The 22,070-nt window shown below is 40.7% G+C and overlaps 1 protein-coding gene across 42 annotated transcripts in view; it reads left to right on the top strand.

Moving 5' to 3' along the window:
- Positions 1–379: 379 nt before the first annotated feature.
- The window catches only part of mpdz (multiple PDZ domain crumbs cell polarity complex component), a 45,870-nt gene continuing 24,179 nt past the window's right edge, over positions 380–22,070 (top strand). For 28 of the 42 annotated variants that reach the window (XM_085760130.1, XM_085760112.1, XM_085760099.1 and 25 more), the window contains exons 1-21: positions 380–459; positions 3,072–3,157; positions 5,047–5,213; positions 7,650–7,811; positions 8,133–8,272; positions 8,706–8,919; positions 9,380–9,502; positions 9,816–10,016; positions 10,686–10,788; positions 11,530–11,618; positions 12,332–12,563; positions 14,030–14,116; positions 14,438–14,517; positions 14,748–14,894; positions 15,776–15,946; positions 16,660–16,860; positions 17,126–17,335; positions 18,381–18,539; positions 18,978–19,130; positions 20,461–20,805; positions 21,193–21,304. In XM_085760130.1, coding sequence (XP_085616256.1) covers positions 3,142–3,157; positions 5,047–5,213; positions 7,650–7,811; positions 8,133–8,272; positions 8,706–8,919; positions 9,380–9,502; positions 9,816–10,016; positions 10,686–10,788; positions 11,530–11,618; positions 12,332–12,563; positions 14,030–14,116; positions 14,438–14,517; positions 14,748–14,894; positions 15,776–15,946; positions 16,660–16,860; positions 17,126–17,335; positions 18,381–18,539; positions 18,978–19,130; positions 20,461–20,805; positions 21,193–21,304 — 3,112 coding nt within the window. In that variant the 5' untranslated portion in view covers positions 380–459; positions 3,072–3,141. The remainder of the gene's footprint in view (positions 460–3,071; positions 3,158–5,046; positions 5,214–7,649; positions 7,812–8,132; positions 8,273–8,705; positions 8,920–9,379; positions 9,503–9,815; positions 10,017–10,685; positions 10,789–11,529; positions 11,619–12,331; positions 12,564–14,029; positions 14,117–14,437; positions 14,518–14,747; positions 14,895–15,775; positions 15,947–16,659; positions 16,861–17,125; positions 17,336–18,380; positions 18,540–18,977; positions 19,131–20,460; positions 20,806–21,192; positions 21,305–22,070) is intronic. The other 14 variants (XM_085760129.1, XM_085760120.1, XM_085760137.1 and 11 more) reach the window with 4 other exon arrangements.

The raw sequence follows: 22,070 nt of genomic DNA, 5'->3' as shown, positions 1-22,070 counted from the left end.
GTTGGGGTGTCTGGGGTTAGACAGGCGGTTTTTCAAGATAGCAGTGTGCTAGTGGTTACTTTTTGGGTCTGCATGAAAAATGTAATGAGCCTGCCTGAAGCCTACTTTGTGGAAACTTGAAGGCAACACGGGCTCAAAATCAAACTTCTTGCTCCGTAGCCTCATTAAATGTTAAGAGGGGCATACTGGATTGATTTAAGTTGTTTGCTTTGACTGAAGCCTTTGGCTGGAGTTCGGGGCCGGGTTTGACATCTCAGGCCTAGGTGTCAACACAGCCAGCAAGCGGCGCTTCAGTCCCGGCTCAACTCTCAGAGCCGCTACCGTCGAAAATGTCCATAGAAGCTCGAGTTACACTACGCCCCATCTTTAAGCCCCGGTCAGTCAGTGCGCCGTTAGCTGCAGGACAACAGAGGATAGGCTAGGACGCTGGCCGCCGGGAAACTAAACCTCCACACTCATGTAAGTGATTATTTTCAGACAAGTTCATCTCTGGGGAATGCTAAAAAACATTTCGCAATTACAAAATAACTCCAGCTTTTTCCGCAAGAGTCGCTTTTGTTCGTTACAATGTCGCTAATGAGGAGGGGGGTAGATATCCTCAGACGCCTGTTGTCGCGTTGGGTCACTAAGCAGGAAAGACGCGTTTTAAACAGCTCTAAGTTTTTCTTTTTAACTACAAAATGTTGAATGTGTGCTGTTAAAAGCCACCGTGGTTGGTTTTTGCCGTTAAATAGCGACACTACTGAACTTATTGACCGTCTGCTCGTCGGAAGCCTGTTGCTTTCCTGCTCCGTGGATGAGATGGGGAAGACGGAGGAGGAGGAGGAGTTGAGAAAAGCGGATTGTCCCAAGTGCTTCGGCGACTGGATTCAAAATACTAATAAATCTGACTATATTTACTGACAAAACACATCCTGGCATCTACTTTATAAACAATTTATAACAATTTATTTATATATAAGTTATAAGTAAGCACGTAGTCGACCTACGTTGCCGATAATGATAGAAAAGAGCCACACGACAGAATGACAACCTGTTATTATTAGCTGGTTGTGGTCACGACAAAGCTCAGGCACGACTTTACCGACGATTACTTTCCTTAAAGCTCCCGTGGGTTAACTTCGTAAGATGTAGAGTTCCTTTGCCCTTTAGTGAATCATTACATGCCTCTGAATATGTGCAGCTTGAAGTGCAGCGAGCCCCCTCCTGCTTTTGCTTTCAAGTAGGAACCATAACGATACTTTTTACAATACAAATATCAGAACGGACGCTTGGCCTTTGTCCCTGAAAGTAACATCTATAATACTGTGGCGATAGTGTTGGAACAACACAAGAAAAAATGTGAGTGTAAAAGCTATACAGGATATTAAAGTATAGTGAAATGTACAGTCTGTTTCTATTGGACCGGATACCAATAGTCATTTACACCACCATTTGGGTTATTCGGTAAATTAAATCAGTGTTTTAGTAACACTAATAAAGCTGTATGTATAATTGGATATCCTTTTAATGCAGCAATGTGTCAGCAAACAAAATCAGCACAGTTAGTTAAAACCATTAGTTTGATTTTAAACCTGTACATCAAAAAAAAAATTGCATGTTTAAAGCTGAGAAGAGTCTTGGTGCCACATATTGTGTTAAGAAAGCTGATTTGTGAGTTTGAAAGTTTTACATTACAGCAGAGGCAAATAGAATAAAAGATAAACAAACCGCTGCGGTGGTCATCCTGTTGCCACACGCACTGTAGCTATTCTAAGAGACTGTATAGGGCTTTTAATTATCCTACCAATCTCCTTTAATCGTGTAATGTCTCCCTGAGTCATGTCATGCTCGCAACAAAGCCACTCCTAAAGTCAAGTGTAATGTTCCTGAGATGGGAGTTGACAAGCCATCACAAGCTTAACTAAAAGCATTAGTCAAATGTAACAACATAACCACCTTAATATGTTATCATTAGGCTTTAAAGGTGTGATGTGTAAAGGCAGGGGCACAGCTCAGTGCTTATGTTTGTTGTCTAACAATCACTGCATTATGAAGCAGTGGATCACTGAAAGATCTAAATGCACTGCTACGTGATTAATCTTATGAGCAAAGACACCAAACTCAAAACTACTGCAGCTGACAAATGAAATAATGATGTAAGACGGCTGGGTGTTGTGCTGAATATTTGAAATAACTAACAAGATTGTTTGTGTGCATGGGATTATTAATCATCAAAATGTCATCTCTGAAACAAATATATTTATTTATCAGGGGAGTGCAATGGAGATTTTTATTCACGCATGTCATCGATTTAACAAAACTATTGCAAAAGTGCATTGAATGGAGGCCCAAGAATGTAAATGTAATGTTATTTTATCAATAAGAGCATTAGTCAAATGTAAAAGAACTAATGACTTACAGTAGATGTGTGATCAAACCCAGACTCGGCACCAGTGTTGTTGGAACACAGTAAATAGCCTGCAGTTCCTCTCACAATGGTGACTCTGTAATATTTTGATGAACCAGTCTTAAAGGGACAATGAGGAGTTTTGGAAAGCAAAGTGTTTTCACACTAAATTTCCCATGAGCCTCCGCGCACACAGTGAAATTCTTGGACCGGTGCAAGACGGACGAAAGCGACTACATTTGCCAAGAATATTTTCATTAATCAAGAATGAAAGTCAGAGGTTCGAAGACGATCTGTTGGACGATCAGATACCTTCGTAGTTCCGACCATAAACAGCGATTCGGTGGCGTTATTCCCATGACCCGTCGGGCAGTGTCCGCAAAACCGGAAGTAGGTTAATTAATCAATAATAATAGCAAAATAACGATATAGACAAAACAATATATTTATCAAAAATGGACCCATTAACAAGTGTGGGTAACGTAGATTCATCCACATTAATATGTGACTTTTGTATAACCAAATACAAACTCCTCCTTGTCCCTTTAGCCGGCTCTTTCTTACTTCCTGTTTGTACGAGTGCTTTGTGGAATTGAAAAAGAAAAAGTATACTGATATATATCACTGTGCCCTGATTGTCATTTCTGTGAATGTTAAGAAAAAGCATGGTTGTTCTTTGCAGGCCTTGAAAAGGGGAAGAGAGTGAAATTGCTGTTAATGGAGAGAAATCACATTCACCTGGAGTTCTGAAAATGATTGAAACAATGGGTAAGTCATCAATTTGTTCTGTTTTATGGCAGCCACACTCACTTGATTGAGTCAGACTGATATTTATTACAGCTGAAATAGAAGTACATTTTACAGTTGGTGTATTCCACAGGCTTGTATCCATTACATCTACCAAATGTTTCTTTTCTTGCCTATTTCTGTCACTAAATGAACTGTAACGGGCCAAGCTTTAGCATCTACTGTTGCCACGATAACATAATTCTGACTGACTGACTCCACAACAAATACTCTAATTAAGATTCAGAATAATGATAAACAAGAGAAAAGATTAAATACTGCCACTGTGCACTCAATGTGCCTATTTCTGTTTCAATTTCCTTTTGTAAAACGAGCAGCGTTTGGTCTAGTCAGTTGGGACGTCCATCTCTGCTGGCTCTACATCCAACATTTGGCTCCTGCTGTGAGTTTTCTCATCAACCGGCGCAAGGGGCCCTGGATTCAGTTCAAGGCTTATGTACAGCCAGTGCTGCCATATCTGATAATGTTGCTATAGATTTGATTGTGTGTTTGTCCCTATTGAGATTTTTTTCCCCGAACTGTCAAGAATGGAGCCACATTGGCATGGCCAGCTTCATCATGCAATCTAAGGTCGTTCTCAAGACAGGCTTATTCGTCCCTGCAGCAATCAGACTTTTAAATGACCTGTTGTGATTGGATGTGTTGTCTTGTTATACATGTTTGTTTTTCACCACTGGCTGTGAAAAAAAACTGCCCCCAGGGGATAATTAAGATTCTTGAACCTTGCACCTATCCAATCAGTTGTAATGTATACTGTAGATTGGGACAACTGGGTTTCATGCACCGGTTGTATAATATGAGTTGAATGAATGATAGAATTCAACATTACCTCTGACAAAAATGAAAGAAGGAAAAAAAAATAATAATAAAAATCCGTCATGGTTGTATTAAGAGAAAACAACCCAGGCCTACGGCACACACACAAATGCAAACAGACATATGTCACAGTCTGTCGGGACTACTCATTATCCACAATAGAGGTGAGAGCAACGTACTGTAAGCGACACTGTCACCTGCATGGGACTGGTGGCGAACAGAAAAAAAAATATATCTTCCTAGGCTCAAGTGTTATTGGCTTGTTTACAACCTTTGTTCAAACAACAAAGCATCTCAGTGCAAAAAATGCTTTGGACCTTGTGCACGCCCTATTAGGTGTTAGTCACAGTTGGTGGGCATTGGAAATTGCTTGATTTTTGTCCAGATGACGTTGGGCTGGCCCAAACCCACTAACAAGCCTCTCTGGAGTTGCTCGATTGTGGGGCTTATGCAGGGTCCAGCAAGCAAACTGTGGCGGGTCTGGGTTGTATTTATTTATTTATCTGTCTTTTCCTCTTGATACCCATTCGGTGCTCATGTGCAGCTCACAATTGACCTTTAAGGCAACATTGCAATTCCGCAAACAAACAGTGTGTTGAAAATAGTTTTCTTTCCTGGTGCAAAAACATGATGCTACATGATTTCAATCTAGTAAGGTCTGCTGAGCACCAGTCAGCCTTAGCTAAGCCTACAGGTTGTAAAGTGTGGCTCTCTCCATCCTTCCTCTCTGCTTAATTTACATGTCATTGTTGTACATAAAGACACAAATTAAAAGGCATTAGCCAAATGGTTATGGGAAACTGTATATTTTTAACAAGCGTATTATCGAGGGTAAAATAAAATAAGGATATTTAAATGAATAGATAAGGTCATTTCCACACACCCTTCCCTGTCTCGCTATCTCTGCTCTGGACTGATAAAGCTTATGTCTCATCATCCCTGTCCACCCCTATCACTCCCACTCCTCCCTTCTCCCTGCATCCACTCCTTCACTCCCGCCCGCGCTGTCACTAAAATATTTCGACGGCTTGCAGATACACAGCGTGCCTTGCAGGCGGTGGAGCGTCTCCAGGCCAAACTGAAGGAGCGAGGGGAGGTGCCCACTGAGGAGAAGCTCAGCCTGCTTAAATCAGTGCTCCAGAGCCCCCTCTTCCACCAGATCCTGGCCTTGCAGAAGTCTGTCCAGCATCTCAGAGACCAGGTAAACTCCACATTCAAGTCAATTAGAGGGATATCGCTGAATACAGAGGAGTGATGCTAGGTTGCCACGGAAGATCATTAAGAGGATAGAATATTGTGGTCATGTGAAGTTCTGCATTATTGATATACAAGTAGAAGCTAAACCCCAGTGCCAGATGGCGGCATCCCACTGTACTGTGAGTACAGAAGTGATTTAAATAGAAGATAGTGTTTAATGAGAAATAAAAACTTAATTGTCTGTTTTTTTTTTCTGTCGTGTTATTAGGCAAAGAGGAATTTAGGCCAGAGAGGGGGTAATATAACTTATCATTCATCCATGTGTGTATATGTGTGTGCAGTGTTATGACGCCATTATTTTTGTTGCTGTGGTACAATTAAAAGTGCAGAATGTGGTGTTGACTCCCAACCAGTGTTCAGGCTTAAGGTCTGTGGTTCAAAGATAGAACAGACAGGCATTGTGGAGCAGCCTATTGTCTGGTTACAATGACAACCATATGATCATCTTGAAAAAAAAAAAAAGTGAAATTCCTGCATTACCTGTGCCTCAGTATTTATCTTCCTCGCTGGCCCTCGCTGATTCTGTTTCTGGCTCATGTCAACACACACACCCCCGCCCCATTCCAGTCTCCATCCCCAGTTGTATTGCTGCCATGGCCAAATTGCTGTCAGGGTTCACATGAGCCAGATATAATATGGGTACATGAGCAGAGATAGTTGGTCTAAAGGCAGGAACTCTTTTTCAAGCTGATTCTCCCCCATTGAGAATTGAACATTTGAGTGGAAGGGAAAAAGCTCTTAAGTCACAGTGGAAAGGGGCCAGGGTAAGCATTTGAGAAACAGAGACAAAAATATTTGAGCTATGCAGTGGGAGGCAGGGATGCTCGAGCTTTTTACCCCTTGTGGAATTTAGATTATAAAAGCCCTGCTGGCATTTTTGTGTGCTGGCGATTTAGCTTATTTCAAAAGGGGGTACATTCCGATGTGTGCGTCTGAGCTGATGGCTGTGTGTTTGTTTTACTGAGCAACATTTATCAAGCCATTCATTGTAAAGCCCCGACAGATCTTAAAATGGACCCACTCCATGTTGTAACAATGGTAAAGAGACATATTTCAGAGACAACTACAAATGGATGTTCCTCTTGTTCTGTCTTTTATAGAGCTTCCAAACCCAGCTGCACTTGTTTGCTCCCCCCTTAAGCAGAAACAATTTGGAATGAGACAGCATTTTTGTGTTCTGTTGTGAGACAAGAGCCAGACACATAAACACACACACACACACATACACACACACTGTCCGTCTTCTGGCTCCGCTAGTTAGGCCTTGCTCGGCCCATGTCGCTATGGCGACAAGGCCCTGCTCTCCAATGAGAAAGAGGCCGCTGCCACCGTGTGAAGTGGGGCAGAAACAATTTCTTAAATGTGCAAGAACCAAACTGGAACTTTAATCCTCTTAGCAAGGCCCCAGCTAACAAAGCTTATGCATGAGGACAGCAACTTAGCAGCATGCTACGCTAACTTAGCCCGGCCCATAGGGTTTTGTTTGCAGCGTGCAGCACTAATGTGTCCTGTCCAATGGACTTTTGTTTCTGAGGACTAATTTGGGACCGTGTTTAAAGGAGGCATAATTTTACTGTACACGACTCTGAAAGTTCCTACAGTCGACTTCCTGGTGGAGATGAACAAGTTCACAAGGACAGCTTCTGCTTGTCGGTGCCATATGCCAAATAGAGTGTTTATGAAATTATCTTTGTGAATAGCTATGACCATCTGAATTGAATCCAGTTCAGATGGCCATAAACATTACAGCCTTTGGCTAATGAAATCAGAAAAAAACACTGTTTTATGTAGTTGTCGCGTTCATGTAATTCATCTGTCAGAGAACTAAAGTCATTGCAGTAATTAAAACCGAAGCACATTAAGGCATCCAGATGGCCAGTGATGCTTTTCCCCCACCATGACAGAAATATTGTATTTGGAGCCTAGTCATTGTTGGAACATCAGCTAAGTGCCATTATCTCCTGAAGGATTAGGCTGCCATAGATCCAGCTAATCATGGTGGGACAACAAACTATCTGCCATCCCCGTGGTTTTAGACACCCACACGTCAGGGCTTTTTGTGCCTAAAATTAAACTTGATAAATGTTTATGTTCACCGTATGAACAAGTCATGATGTGTTTTTTTTTTTTTTTGTTCAAACTTTTAATTGTCTTTGGTGGGATTAATGCCAGAGTTGCTGTGGTGTGCAGGATGAGAAATCCTAAGCTGTCCGATTTAGCATTCACACCAGAAACAAAAAGACAGCTTTTATAATGAAGGTCCAGTGTCCTATTTAATTTGATTTCCCTTTATAGTGTTATTTAAGCCATGTATTAAGGCGGAAGTGTACATCTGAATGATCTAGGTCATTCACTACATGTCTGTTATTTACATTTTCAGGGGAGCATCCCAGCATCACGTGGGAGTGACCCTGCCGATCACATCGCAGCAGCCAAGCCCAATGGAAGCCATGTTTCCTATTCAGATGTACCAGCTGCCATACAAATCAATGGGAAGACACCATCTGAAGAATTTGAGCACATTATTCAGTCCATGGCGCAGGTATAAGCAACTGAAACACCAACGTGGTAATAACAGTGTTATATTATAGGCTAATGTAGTGCCTTTCTGTCAGGTCCCATTAGACTTATTATCACATTTCAAAATGTTTTGCTCATAGTAACAGACACAAATCAGCACTTCGTCTATGAACAGGTAGCGCACCTTGAATAAATATAATATTTCACACCAAAGACAGTCACACAAACAGTGCTTTTCTCTCTTGAGGCACTTCAAATAGACATCTAAAGGCTGCCTGTAGCTTTGATGCTATAGTCAATCACCACTGGGGTCAAAGTGTACATGTGTGTGCGTATATCACAGGGGCGCTACGTGACACACGTGGATCTGCAGAAGCCAGCGTCAGGAGGACTGGGCTTCAGCGTGGTGGGACTGAAAAGCGAGAATCGCGGAGAGCTCGGCATCTTCATCCAGGAAATTCAGCCGGGGAGTGTGGCTCACTGGTACGTTACGGTCGACATGTTGTCATTCAGAGAGCCATGAGAGATTTCAAACGTGATTAAAAATCTTTTTCACAACAAAGTTAGCTTCCAGAAACTTTCTCAATATCTTGCCAGTTGATGAAGTGGAATTAGAGTCAGAGAAATCGTTGTTTTTTTTACTCAGTCTGTGGCTCTCTCATACTTTCTTCCAATTAACCCCAACAGTTGTGGAAACTTTTCTTTTCACAACTTTAAACATCTCATCCCACAATCATTAATTTGTTTTATTCAAATTGGAAAAAAAAAAACTAGAGAAATCTGTCAACATCTAACCAAAACTGCAAGCAGAAAAATGGTTACAGCGTTGCTGAGACAGGCTTAAAAATCTCTTCTGACAACATTCACTGCAGACATCTCCTTCTCTAATCGACACCTTCTGCTTGTGTCTGTACAGCGATGGAAAGCTCAAAGAAGCCGACCAGATCTTGGCCATCAACGGCCAGCCCCTGGACCAGACAGTGACCCACCAGCAGGCCATAGGCATCCTGCAGAGTGCGTCAGAGAGGGTGCAACTCACAGTGGCCAGAGGACCCATCCCTCAGCTCGTCAGTCCCGTGGTGTCCCGCACGCCCTCTGCTGCCAGCACACTGTCGGCCAACTCCAGCGCGGTATGAATACAGTGAAGTCATACAGCAGAAACACTTCACCGTGGGGAACGTGGAGGGTTAATCTGACTTTTAATGCAGTCGTGCACCTCTTGCTTATAACACTGAGAACAGGCACACATCTGTTTGCCTGACATATGGATAACAAATCACACATGCCCAGAAACAACTGAACAAAGACACAGAAGCAGCTCAGTCCCCCCCCCATGGAAATACAGTGTCACAAACAGAAGCACATGGCTGCTCACAGTCGTGTCTCTTGTCAAAGGAAATCAAGCTGTCCAACTGCAGTAGATAACACCGTCTGCATTCCATATCCAAAGCCAAAGCTTTTGCAGATATCTCATGTTTTTAACTGGATAACTGAAACATTATGTTCTGAAGTTAATCTCACAAACTTTGCCACCAAATCTCTTTCGACTTGTCTTCACACCAGCTTTCTTATGTCTCTCTTTTTACCCAGTGGCAGCATGTGGAGACTATCGAGCTGGTCAACGATGGCACCGGCCTTGGATTTGGTATCGTGGGCGGCAAGACCACTGGGGTTATTGTCAAAACCATTCTTCCTGGAGGCATAGCTGATCAGGTGATAGCATTATTGCATCTCTATTTTCTTCTGGGGAACTGGCAACTGGGAGGCTTCAGTGTTGTGAATAGTTATTTAAACAGCGAAGACCATTAAAAGATTTTTTTTTTTGTATTTCATGACATTTTCAGTGTTGTAGAGAGATGGCTCTTGTCATCTGTGTATAATGAGAGTGAGTTAATTGCAAGCAAGCGCAGAATTAACTGTCACTCTGTCTCTTCTTTGGTAGTGACAGTCTCATTATGGGTTTGATTTCTACTGAAGCTACACAGACTTGGACAAAAAAAAACAAAAAAACTTTTTTCTACCTCAGGATGGCCGTCTGCGTAGCGGAGACCACATCCTGAGAATCGGAGACACTGACCTGTACGGCATGGGCAGTGAACAGGTGGCACAGGTCCTCCGGCAGTGCGGCAACAGGGTGAAGCTGGTGGTCACCAGGGGTCCCGCCGATGAGAATCCCTCCGTCTCTGCGGTCATGCCTGTGGTGCTCCCCACTGTCGATGAACAACAGGTGAGAGTGGCTGTTTCACTGCGATGTAAACCGAGAAAGTGATACAATTCTCCTATAACAAGAAGATGCTGTCAGTCACATTGAAAACATGTCACGATCTGGAGTATCCCTATAGTAAAGCAGTTTCTCTATAGTAAGAGGATGATTGAATATCATATATAACACACAGTAAGAGTTATACGCTTATATCAAAAACACTTCAGACCTAAAGTTCAGCTCTTTCATCTCCAGTTTTATCTGTTCTTACCTCTTGACTGCCTTGGATAAATGGAATTACAGAATATTGCAGGTTATATCACCTCTGACTCACACTTCTGAGCTTCACCTTCTCAGAAACAGCACTTCAACAGCAATATCATGTATACTCTGAACAGTCGGCCCTATTTAAACATGAATGGATTTCAGTGACTCACTGTATGCAGTGACGAACCGCATATCCTTTTGTTGGCACACATTAGCTCTGTGTGTATGTGTGTGTGTGTTTTTAATGGCTGACAGCTTTAGAGAACTCATTAATTAAAGTTGAAAAATGTATTTTGGTGAACACATGGCGCAGTCAGATCACTCAAGTGTCATGACTTTCTTTTCCAATGTTGTCAAATGAATTATCCTTTACTTTTTATTTACTTAGTTGATGTTGACGTGCCATTTGCATTCATCTTTTCACAGGACTACGAGGAAGAGGAGACTGAGGCGTTTGATGTAAGCCTCACCAAGAACGCTCAGGGATTGGGGATCACCATTGCAGGATATGTGGGAGATAAAAATTCAGGTGAGGAATAGGAGATTATCTTCTCACAGAAGATGATATTTAATTCTGTGTGTCAGTAAATATATAAAGACTGCTTTTGTCAATATTTTTGTGGTGTATAAACAGTGGATAAAAATGTGGAATGTCTAAGTGGTTGCTCAAACCCACTTTTATCACAGCTTATGTTAACTGACCAAATAATGAAAATCTAGCTTTGTGCATTTCACAGCTAAAGAGAAAGAACTTAAAAGGGTGAATATATAGGTGCTAATATTCATCAAGTGGACTGCAGCAACTAGAATCGAATGCTAATTAATGTTATGGAATTTGACAGTTGCTTGCAAGTGTTGTATTATTAGCTTTTCCCCTGCCCTCAGTGTCAACAATAAAGACATATAACACATAACGTATGCAGCCCTAAATTAACTTTTAATTATGTTTTCACTTCTATGTGCCTTTGAAATTCTAGCCATCAGCCACAATAAATAGCACAACAGATAACCTTTTTATTATAGCGTGTAGTCTTGAATTTATTCTAACTGCCTTGGTTGAAAAGCACTTCACATTCTTTTGATTTTCAAGGTAGGTTTAAGTGCACTGGGTTCAACACATCACTGTTTATAATGCTAAAGTCTTATACAAACTCTTACCATGAAGCTGGACCATCTGTTTCCTTTTTTTTCCTTGGGCATTATTTAATGTCAAGATTCATGGCCATCTTCCTCGTTGCTTTAATGTTTTTGTCTTGTTTTGACTTCTCAGAGCCCTCTGGTATTTTTGTTAAGAGTATAACAAAAGACAGCGCTGTAGATCAAGATGGCCGTGTTCATGTGGGAGACCAGATAATAGCTGTAAGTACCCCATTATGCACTTTGCAGCTATTACTATTTTCTGTCTTCAGTGGCATGAGGTAAAATATGCGGAGAATGTTTCGTATTATCAATTACAGCGAACGCACTTGCTCACTCAGTCAGTGGAGGGAAATAATGGGATACATCATTTTGAATAATTCATAATTAACTCATAGTTTATTAAGTGTTTTTGTGACTGTGAATATAAAGAAAACCTTGAATTGGCACAATGGAGCAATTAAGTTTTAATTCAATTATTGCAGGACATTAACAATGAAGTTAAACTGTGTGCAATTTCCTTCATCTTTTTGAAACACAAGCTGATGCTGGTCTGTTTTCCCTCAAGGACTCACACACCCTTGTTTTGTTCAGTTATACTGATGTGTGGGTGGGTGTACTTGATTGAGCTCTGTCCTTAAGTGTAAATGATGATGTGCTTTAGTATTCACATTAAGAACTTAATTGACTGTGATTTTTTTAACTGAGGAAATTTCCACCTGTCCTAAATGATCTAAATTTTAAAAAAGTGCATTGTAAGAACAGATTGGATCTTGTGCAGCCCTTTTTTTCTCTGTATGCCTACTGGATTTTATAATTGCAATTTCACCTAGGCCAAACAAGAATATAGATGGTATTTAAGCTGACTCATAATTATGCAGAAGGTCTTTCACCCTGATTAACTCCATGTGCTCATGAACGGTCGCCCCCTGCAGGTCGATGGTGTAAACATACAGGGGTACACCAATCAACAGGCTGTGGAAGTGCTCAGACATACCGGCCAGACAGTCCATCTTAAGCTGATCCGGCGGGGCTTCAGGCCTGATGAGATCCCTCCTGCTGTGGCCCCCAGTGTCACCATCCTGCCTTCTTCCACCACCATCCCCACAACCATCACTGTTATGAGGGAGCTTGAGCTGGAGAGGAAGAGTGAGGAGGCTGCTCAAGGTAGGATAAAGGATAAAATGAGAAAAATTTAATGAGGATAGGGAAAAAGAAAACCCTGATTCCTTGTTCCTCATCATCCTGTCGGGGAAAAAAGTCTCATTTGATGTGTAAATGTGGCTCAGACAGGAGTGTTCACGATGATGCAGTGAGGAGTAATTTCCCTGTGACTCCAAATGGAATTTTCACTCCCTTTTATCGCTATAGTTACAACAGAGGAACAGAACTTTCTCCAGGCACATGAAAACCACTGACTTGAGTTACACTTTACTACAGTCCAACCTGATGTCAACATTGTGATAGAACACATAACGAGAAAGTGGCAGGTGGACTCTGCTACAGAAAGATGTATTTTTTGATATGTTGCCTCAACTATTTGCACTGGGAGTTAAAAAACATAATTACTTTTTAGGGGGTTCTGCTTAATAATTAAAAAAGAGAAAGTTCACCACACAATTCTCATTATTTTCCGCAAATAAAAGAGTGACATTTACTTATTATTACTGTAGCATGTGTGTTTTTCATTCTAAAAGAAAAAGCAAGATAAAAAAAGACAAAGGAAACAAAAATATTTTAATCTGCAAGTGTCCTGACAGGAATTTTAGGCAGCAAGAAAAGTAACCTGCATAAATAGTTAATTGTCAGAAGTCAGATTGAAGGTGATTATATTTGGCACAAGTACATGTCTACCAAAAATGTAAGGAAAGGCTAGCAATAGCTGATAATAAACAGAAAGGAGAGGAGACTGCCAGTATATCATTGGCTGCTGTCAGAAAATAACAGATGCAGGACTTTGCATTTGTGAGTCCAATACACTGCACAATAAAGAAAAAGTAATTAGACTTCCATTTCATTCGTTAAGATTATTAGGTGATATATATGTGCCAAAAACAGTTTTACACGCATGGGATTGGTGTTTAAAGTTGTTACAGGTCATTTAATGGTTGGATATTGAAAGAACTGAAACTTCTAAGGTAGATCATCGTCAAGTCAGTGTTAGGGTTGCTGAGTTCTTTTTTCACAGACTAGCTAGTATTAATTAATGACGGCACTCAAAAGATGCTGATGTGAAGTGTAGACCATGGCTTGCTTGGACGCCTAAGTAGTAATTTCACACGTGACCAGTTTGGTGCCCTGTGGAACTCCAAACACATAAACATTGGCATGAAGTAGTAAAAAAGTAACTGGATCATTAAACATATATTTAAAATCCTGGGGTGTTAGGGTCTATCGTTATGAATAACATCATCAGGGACGTGTATATTCTTTTTGGGCCGGCAGGGAAATGAGCTCCTCTTCTAAAGGGAGTATTAACACATGCTTTCTTTTCCAGATAAATATAGCACCCATATACTATGATTGTGTATTTTAGTATGTATGTGGGATATGAGTAGTTGTGTGCCTGTAATGTTAGATGTCTGTGCTGATCCCTGTTTCTGCCTGTCACAATGCTCATTGTGTGTTTGCAGCCACAACAGATGAAAAGCCGCTCCAGGCAAAGAATGAAGGATCTGATGTCAGCCCGGCCACGGATAAGCTAACGGAAGACAAACATGGTAGGAGGCTGGGATTCTTCTTTAAATGCATCAGCCAAGATACTAGGAGCACACATCTGACGGATAAGTTCCTCGGATAAGTCAGAACTAAACTGACTAGGGACACACAATATGTGGAAATACTGAGATGGTGTTTGTAGTTTCAGACACTGCAGATGGGAAAAAAATTAAGAGGCACGGATAAAAGTTTTTTTTGTTTTGCTTTTTTTATGTTGGTCTTGTCTTGAACACATCACAAGTTCTTTGAATGATTTATCATAAATTTGCCTTTATAATATGTTATGTATATTAATACAAGTACTTTGTATTGTGTTTTCCAAGGGATGAAGTTAATACTCTTTGAAGAAGAAGAACTAATGAAGAAATGGCAGGGGATTCTGGGTCCAAGTAATGAAGTTATAGTAAGTTTCCTTTTCAAAGTGAATATGTCTCTTTCATGCATCAAATTATACATACCACAACTTTGTTCCAGGGCAACTGCTTCATAATGGTAAACAGCTCAGAAATGGTATCACAAAAGCAAGGATGACCTTCGTTATCAATCAAAAAGGCTCATCTCATTAACATATCATTTATACAGATAAAACTTTTCACCTGCTAACTGAGATGTGGTTCAATGTTTTCATGACAGGTGGCTCAGGTGGAGAAGTATAGTGAGAACAGTGGCTTGGGGATCAATCTAGAAGCCAACAGCGGGCATCATTACATCCGCTCTGTTCTACCTGAGGGGCCTGTTGGTCGCTGTGGCAAGCTGTTTAATGGAGATGAACTGCTTGAGGTATGTCGTCACTTAAATAAAATAAAACAGTTAACTACCTACAGAGTAGAGCTTTTTATGTCACATTTCCTATTAATATTTACAGAGGTTTAAATATTTAAATGTATTTAGAAAAGTGTTCTGCTCAGGGGGCAATTATGGGCACACAGTGATATGTAGTGTTTACACCAAAAGATACGCATGTTCACTATCAAAAAGTATTATTGCCCCACAACTCAAGTTACAGCATAAAAAAAGATGAAACGCAGCATTTGTATTTCACCCTACATGGACCGATAAAAAACAAAAGCATTTACTAAAGCAGCAGGAAGCAATATCTGTAGAAAAGCAAAAAGATTGACCAACTAGGTGTGAAGTAACAGTAAACACAGTGAATCAATACCTGACTCTGCAGTTACCCTCAGTCCTACAGATCATTTCCCTTGTCTTTCAGCGCTCTGTTTTGGATTTACAGCCGATGACTTAACTGTTTTGGTTAACTTTTACTGCCCTCAGCAGGAAGCTGTTTTCAGCTAAAGATCTAACAGCTCACTGCCTGCTGCATACTCAGCAGCAACCAGTAGATACACTGAGTTAGCTAATAGCCAGTGAAGACAGTTTCGCATTTAGCAGCTAAATTCTCAGATAAAACATTTCCCCTCAGGAATTAATGCAGACCAGACTGGAGATAAAAGGAGAGTGAATATTGGACTTAAATACTTTAGATGACAAGAAACATAAAATAAATGCATGTGTTCCATGTTAGCTGGATGAATAAATCAAATAGTTTGCTAGCATGGCTGACACAAAAACTTCGAAAAATTACCTAAATAAACTGCTTTAAACCAATATAATATTGTAATTATTTTTATTCTGTACTAAGATGATCATCATTTTCACAGGTCAATGGCATATCTCTAATTGGTGAGACCCACAAGGAGGTGGTCAGAATCCTGCGGGAGCTTCCACTCTGTGTATACATGACATGCTGTAGGCCCGCCCCTCCCCTGCTGACTGACATGGATGCTGTCCAACCAGAATCTGAGGCTTTGACCTCGACACCCAAGTTAAAGGTATGACATTAGAATTGCAAAGTTGTAGCAAATCAAGTCACAAATATTATGTTTGAAGTTAATTTCTCTATAACTCAAAATCACAAAGAATTTGTTGTTTGAAGAGTTAAAATGCAAAAGTGATTTTATCTTCTTAAGGCTGAAGTTAAGCCAGGTCTATTACTTAAAGAGCATTGTGGGAGATGATGCATATAAGGACAGTCAGGGAGTCCTTGCATCTCCTTGACATGCAGTAATGCATCGTGAAAAATGTTTCCTCGCCGCTGCATTTCAGCAAGGGAATATGATTGGAGAATGATAAGTCCTCCTCCTCCTTTATAACTCATCACCCATTATTAGCTTACCCTGGGCTGTCAATCGCTCCATTGGCTTTCCACATTGGCGACCGGGATGGATTAAGACTTAGTGATAAGCTGGGGCGGCTGAAAGTTTAGTACGACCAATTCTAGTAATACCTAACCAGCAGTTGCCAGCAACATTTGCTATAGATATATGAAACATCAAAAGCAGCTTTCCTTTGGGGAATGGGTTTTCATCTCCCCAGCTTTATCTGTGATAATGTACTAAGGCCCGACCATCCCAAAGATATTTCCCTTTTATCTACTGCCAGAAACCTGAGCCAGAAACACAACTAGAGGGTAGCAGCCTATGGGCTGGGAGTGAAAGTAGGGAAGGCATGCTGTTACATAGAGATTTTGGGTTTTCCTCTGCAGAAACAAATAGATCTGAGCAGAGTGCTGGTTGCTGAAGACTCAGAGGTGAACACAACAGCAGCAGCAGCAGCAGCAGCGACACAGGATAATGTGACAGAGGAGGCAATAGGATCTCCTTTGGCTATGTGGGAGCTGGAGATCCAGAAAATCGAGCTCGAGAAGGGAGAAGGGGGATTGGGATTCAGCATTTTGGACTACCAGGTAGGAATTCTTATAGGTACAGTCTCATGAAAACTGTACATTTGTAATAGCTGTGACAGGACATATATTTTTGGCTTATTTTACACAAATGTGTTAGTATAGTATTAGTAGTGCCAGATACAGAATAGTTCCTGTATATTTCTATTGTAATTTTATGACACACAAAGCCAAAATAAAGTGACTTTCCCTGTGATTGTTATCTAAGTTGAAAGCTGTGATATTTGACCTGTTTTCATTCACCGTTACTGGGCTGGCTCTGCCACAGGACCCGCTGGACCCTGCCAAGACAGTGATAGTGATTCGCTCTCTGGTTCCTAACGGTGTGGCCGAGCAGGATGGCAGACTGTTGCCAGGGGACCGACTCATGTATGTTAACACCACCAACCTGGAGAATGCCAGTCTGGAGGATGCTGTTCAGGCCCTCAAGGGGGCTAAGCTTGGCAAGGTCCAGATAGGAGTCGCCAAACCACTGCCTGTAAGCATTAGTGTTCATATTCCCCCTATTTCTTTATTTAGAATCTGTTTGAATGTAGGAAGTAGGGTGATGGCAGTGAAGAGGCACTTATAATGCATATATTTGGGGGTAAACTAACAGTTTTACACATGCTTTTGGGAAAATTAGTTCAGCATGCTGGGTATTTATCGTTGTGTGTATGCAAGGTTGTGAGTCAGGCTGTCTTTGTCCAATGCAACCCAGTAACCAGTCATGAGGTCTCAGCTTACAAGGGCTTCAATTTTTTATGGTGGAAACTGGTTTAGCATTCCACCCACTGCTCTTTCAAAAGAAGTGACCAAAACACCCTTGGCCCTTTGTTTCATATGATTATATTAGCAATTTTTTCAAGAGCACAGACCCTTTTGTACATAAAGACACATCGGGGCACCTGTCAAAACATCAAGTCCGTCCATTGGCTTGTTTCATCGCTCCAGGCACCTGCACTCTTTGTGCAGGATGTTTCTCGCTGCAAAACTGCTCGCATTCTTTCGGCTTTAGAGCTGCATTTCTCTCGTATTGAATCTGCCACTGGATTACACAATGAGACCTCTGGGCTGCCAAGGTTAGCTGGATTACAGAGCTGTAGGAAGCCTCTGTGGGGTTATCCAACTCTCCTGCAGGACGAGGAATGTGCTTCTGAGGGGTATTTTTGCTGTATTGCCTCTCAAAATTTGAGCCCTGACAAGTGTAATCCCCCCCAAAAATGCCTTCTTGCTTTTTCTATACAGTGTGTGTCTGAGCAGCTTGATACACAAAATCAATATCAAGAGCTCTTCCTTAACAATACATGTGAAATGTTCAAGACCTTTTCTTTTAAGAATTAATTCCAACAAATAGATCATCCTTTAACTCTGTAGTGAATGTATTAAATCCCCTAATGATTCCTAACATCCTTCCCCCATCCCATACTAATTCATTAAAGTTTTTTTTTACTTGATTTGGTCAACAACAAAAAAAGAAGAAAAAATCAAAAATTTAATTTAATGAAGCTGGAGACACTGAAAGAATTTCTCCACTTTCCTAGGGAATATGTGGATATTCCCACTCTCCACACCTATATGGTGAACAGGAAATAACTTCATCATCCACCATCCATTCATTTGACTTCAACAGTATTATGGTTGAAGAAGGCGTGGAAGAAGATCTGGCTGAGGGCGTCGTTTACCGAGCAGAGCCTGCATTGGTTAGTTAGCTTTGGGAAAAACTGAAAAAATCAATCAGAATATTTAAACGGGGGACAACCAGTTGTACATGTGTATTGTATGTGTTTCTGTCTAATTATTTATGAAGAGTGGTCTGTTTGTTTGTTTGTGTGTTTGTTTGTGTGTTAGTTTGTTTGTTTGTAATCATGCAAGGTTATCTTATATTAGCAGTGTATTGAAATATAATTAAGAGAAACAATTTGTTGTATTAGTATTTTATAGGTAGGTCAATCTAGGATAATGATAGCAGCATAGAATATCATGTTTATTCTATAGGTCAATTTAGGATAATGATAGCAGCATAGAATATCATGTTTATTCTAGCTGTGTGATTGACTAGTGACTAGTTCACTGAATTTCTCATTATTTAAAGGCCAGTTTTCTGTCCCAGTTGCTGATGTTATCATCCGTCATCACAGATTGACACCGGCGAAGCAGACCTCGCTGATGAAAAGGTGTTAGATCATACTTACTCTGGGATGGAGGACGACACTTTCCAGGCGTCCATGATTGCTCTCCATGGTAGCGGCTGCAGTGCAGACCTGGATTACTTGCATGCATCCACACCTAAGGTAAGCAAACACATTTATTTCTATATACCGCAGTGTATGAACTGAAAGCAGAGGCCCGGCTTGAGATTATTCCCTCATTTCATTAAATTTTACTGCAACAGTAAATGCTCTCTGTCTGAACGAGCTGTAAAGTATGTAGTCATTGCTCCTTTGTTGGGTTTTTTTTGCTATCAGGGGCCAAAATGTCATAAGAAATGTTTTTTCTCTCTTTGTTAAGGCAGTAACAACATTTACTGACTTTGTTGCTATGTGAAGAGTAAAGTTGTGGGTGCTTTTGTTGCCCTAGGTGCCCCTAAAACAGCAATTCACCAAATGGATATTAAATTATAAGACAATAAACAAAGAAGAGCACGGGCCGCAAGAATTGTTTTCCTTGGGGTATCTGTGCTTCCATTTAACCAAAGGTCACAGTATATGGATGATATAATATAGTTAATACGGGTGGTGGTGTTTTTTTCTTTCTGGGCCATACCTGTTTATGGAACAACAATATAAAGGTCACCTGGGGTGTTTAAGATTAAATAAGCATAGTGAGTCCACAAATCTAGCGCCAATGAAGCGGTGACAGCTCCTTCCTCATGACTGCATCGTCAGATGGCATGATTTTCTGATGTCTGGCATTTGTAGCGAGTTGAAGACAGAACAGAAAAGTATATATGAATTCTAAACAGACATTTCAACCTCTATATTCAGCTGCTATGAAATGTTCAAACTGACTTCAAAGATTGCATCTTAAGCTTTATTTGCTTCACACACCATATGCTATAGACTCAAGATTATATTACAGTTGACAACACAGAACCTGCCAATCTTTGAATGTTACCTGAATATATTGGATCTGATTTCATATAGTCATACTTGACCCCTCCTTTGAGAATACTTACACCTATAGATGTTTCAGCTCAGTTCATCCCAAATTTATAGCACTACTTCATTAAAATGAAACTTCCCCATTTCTTGTTTTACTCTGCTTCTCATGTCTGCTTACTGAGCCCCGTGTGTATTACACATTTGCATATTTTAACTTTTTTCTTAAGATTCATACTTCTGTTCTGGACCCCAGAGGGAATTGCTTGCCGGGAATCATCACTAGCCACTCTGCTTCTAATAAAGTCTCAAATGCTGTTATAATGAAACTACATTTTGTGCATTTCACTCTCAAGATCACCAGTAATTTCTGCTGTTCTCTATTGGCCGCTGATGGCTTTTCTATGGCTCATTACGAGGAGGGCAGGATGGCGACTGAGCTAGATGAATCCCCCCTGTTGGGCAATTGTCTAACTAACAGAGGGGAACGTTCATTCAGCTGCTATGCTATGTTTTACCCCAGCTGACAGCTCGCCTGGACTTGTTGGATGAGCATCCCCGCTTCGCGACGCCGTCCACCCTCGGAGACAATACTCAAGTGTTCTCACCAGAGAAGTCGGCCTGTTTCACCCCCGCGGGTTTAAGAGGTCACGTACCAGATTTTAATACCATACTAAGCAGTTCTGATCAGTTCCTGGCTCAGCACTCGACCAATGAGGAACCGGTGGAGTCCTCAAACTCATACAGCCCATTTGCTGAAACAGGAACCAGATCGATTGTACCAGAAGAACCTGTGGAGTCCCTTCACTATCAGACGGAGCCACCCATGACTTTTGGGGATATTGGAGATATAAAGATTTTGATGAAGGTAATATAATCTGTCTAACTGCCAAGCATAAATTGGGAGGATATAACGTATAATAAGTCAGTAAATGTTGAAAAAATAAGATGAGAAATGAGGACTCTGTAGAACCGATGAGTGAGTTTAAGTGATTGGTGTGTGGTGAACATCAAAGATAAGTCAAGGTCCATTTAAACAGCTTAAAAATAATGTTGTAATGTTTTTGAAGGTAACATCTAACCTCTCTTCAGTCTGATGTGAGGCTTTTTGTCATTTATTAGATAAACAAAGTTTTGCTTTATATTCATTCCCACATTGCACCTTCCTCTTCTCTAGAGACGTGCACTTTGTCTGGAATCTACACTAATATTTTCATTTACTTTCATGAATAAATGTTGAATTATCGCCCTCAAGGATGACGATGCTGGTGTGAAAGAATCTGGAGAACACGGTGACAACGCGGCGCTGACCTCAGGGAGCAATTTTGAAAGGACTATCACAGTTGTCAAGGGCAACTCCAGCCTAGGTTTGTGATAATTTCTTCACACTCTTTTTTTTTTAAATTTTGTTCCTTCTTATCGTTCACAGAAGTGTAAATGAGGTTGTGGCACTGAAACACGTCTTTGGCCTTTACTTTTGTGTTCAGTTTTTGTGAATGCCAGATTTGGAGCAAAAATGATAGAAAAGATTTTTGGCTGTTCTCCAGTCTGAAAGGGTAATTCCATTGCTATACTGGGTATTTGCATTTCAAAACCTGCCCACGGGGCTGCTCCTGACTCAGAGAATATTAAGTTTTCACTTCTAAAACAAACAGGTGTTATGAAGATAGTTTTTAAAATCCTTAGTGCCTCGTTGAAAACAGTATCTCATTTTCCCATTTAGTACAATTTGAAGGCTTTTATTTGGTGGTCCATTTAAATTCTCTCCATAATATGTTTGGGATTTGTTTTCTTTTTACAAAATATAATTCAGATCCACACTTAACCAGACCACACTAATGTTGTGATTTTCAATTTAACTCCGGCATACTTCACTGGTACATTTGGGAGGTTTGTTAAAGGCTTCAACCACGCTGTGCCCCAGCTGGATAAAGACAAGAATTTTTATTTCAGGTTTTGGGTAGACTTTCTAAAAGTCTCTAGATATCTTATGCTGCACTCTGAAGTTACTCCGTTGAGAATGGTATGAAAACCAAATTTGTGAATACCGCGACACTTTCTAGGATTATTGGCTGGGACATGAAGCTTTCTTGTGTTGGAGCTGAAACTCTGCTGATTTGTACCTTTTCATTC

The sequence above is a fragment of the Trachurus japonicus genome, chromosome 18, assembly GCF_045865225.1.
Source record: "Trachurus japonicus isolate A0001 chromosome 18, Traja_1.0".
NCBI lineage: Eukaryota > Metazoa > Chordata > Actinopteri > Carangiformes > Carangidae > Trachurus > Trachurus japonicus.
Note: the sequence above shows the minus strand (reverse complement) of the source record. Positions and strands in the feature narration are given on the sequence as shown.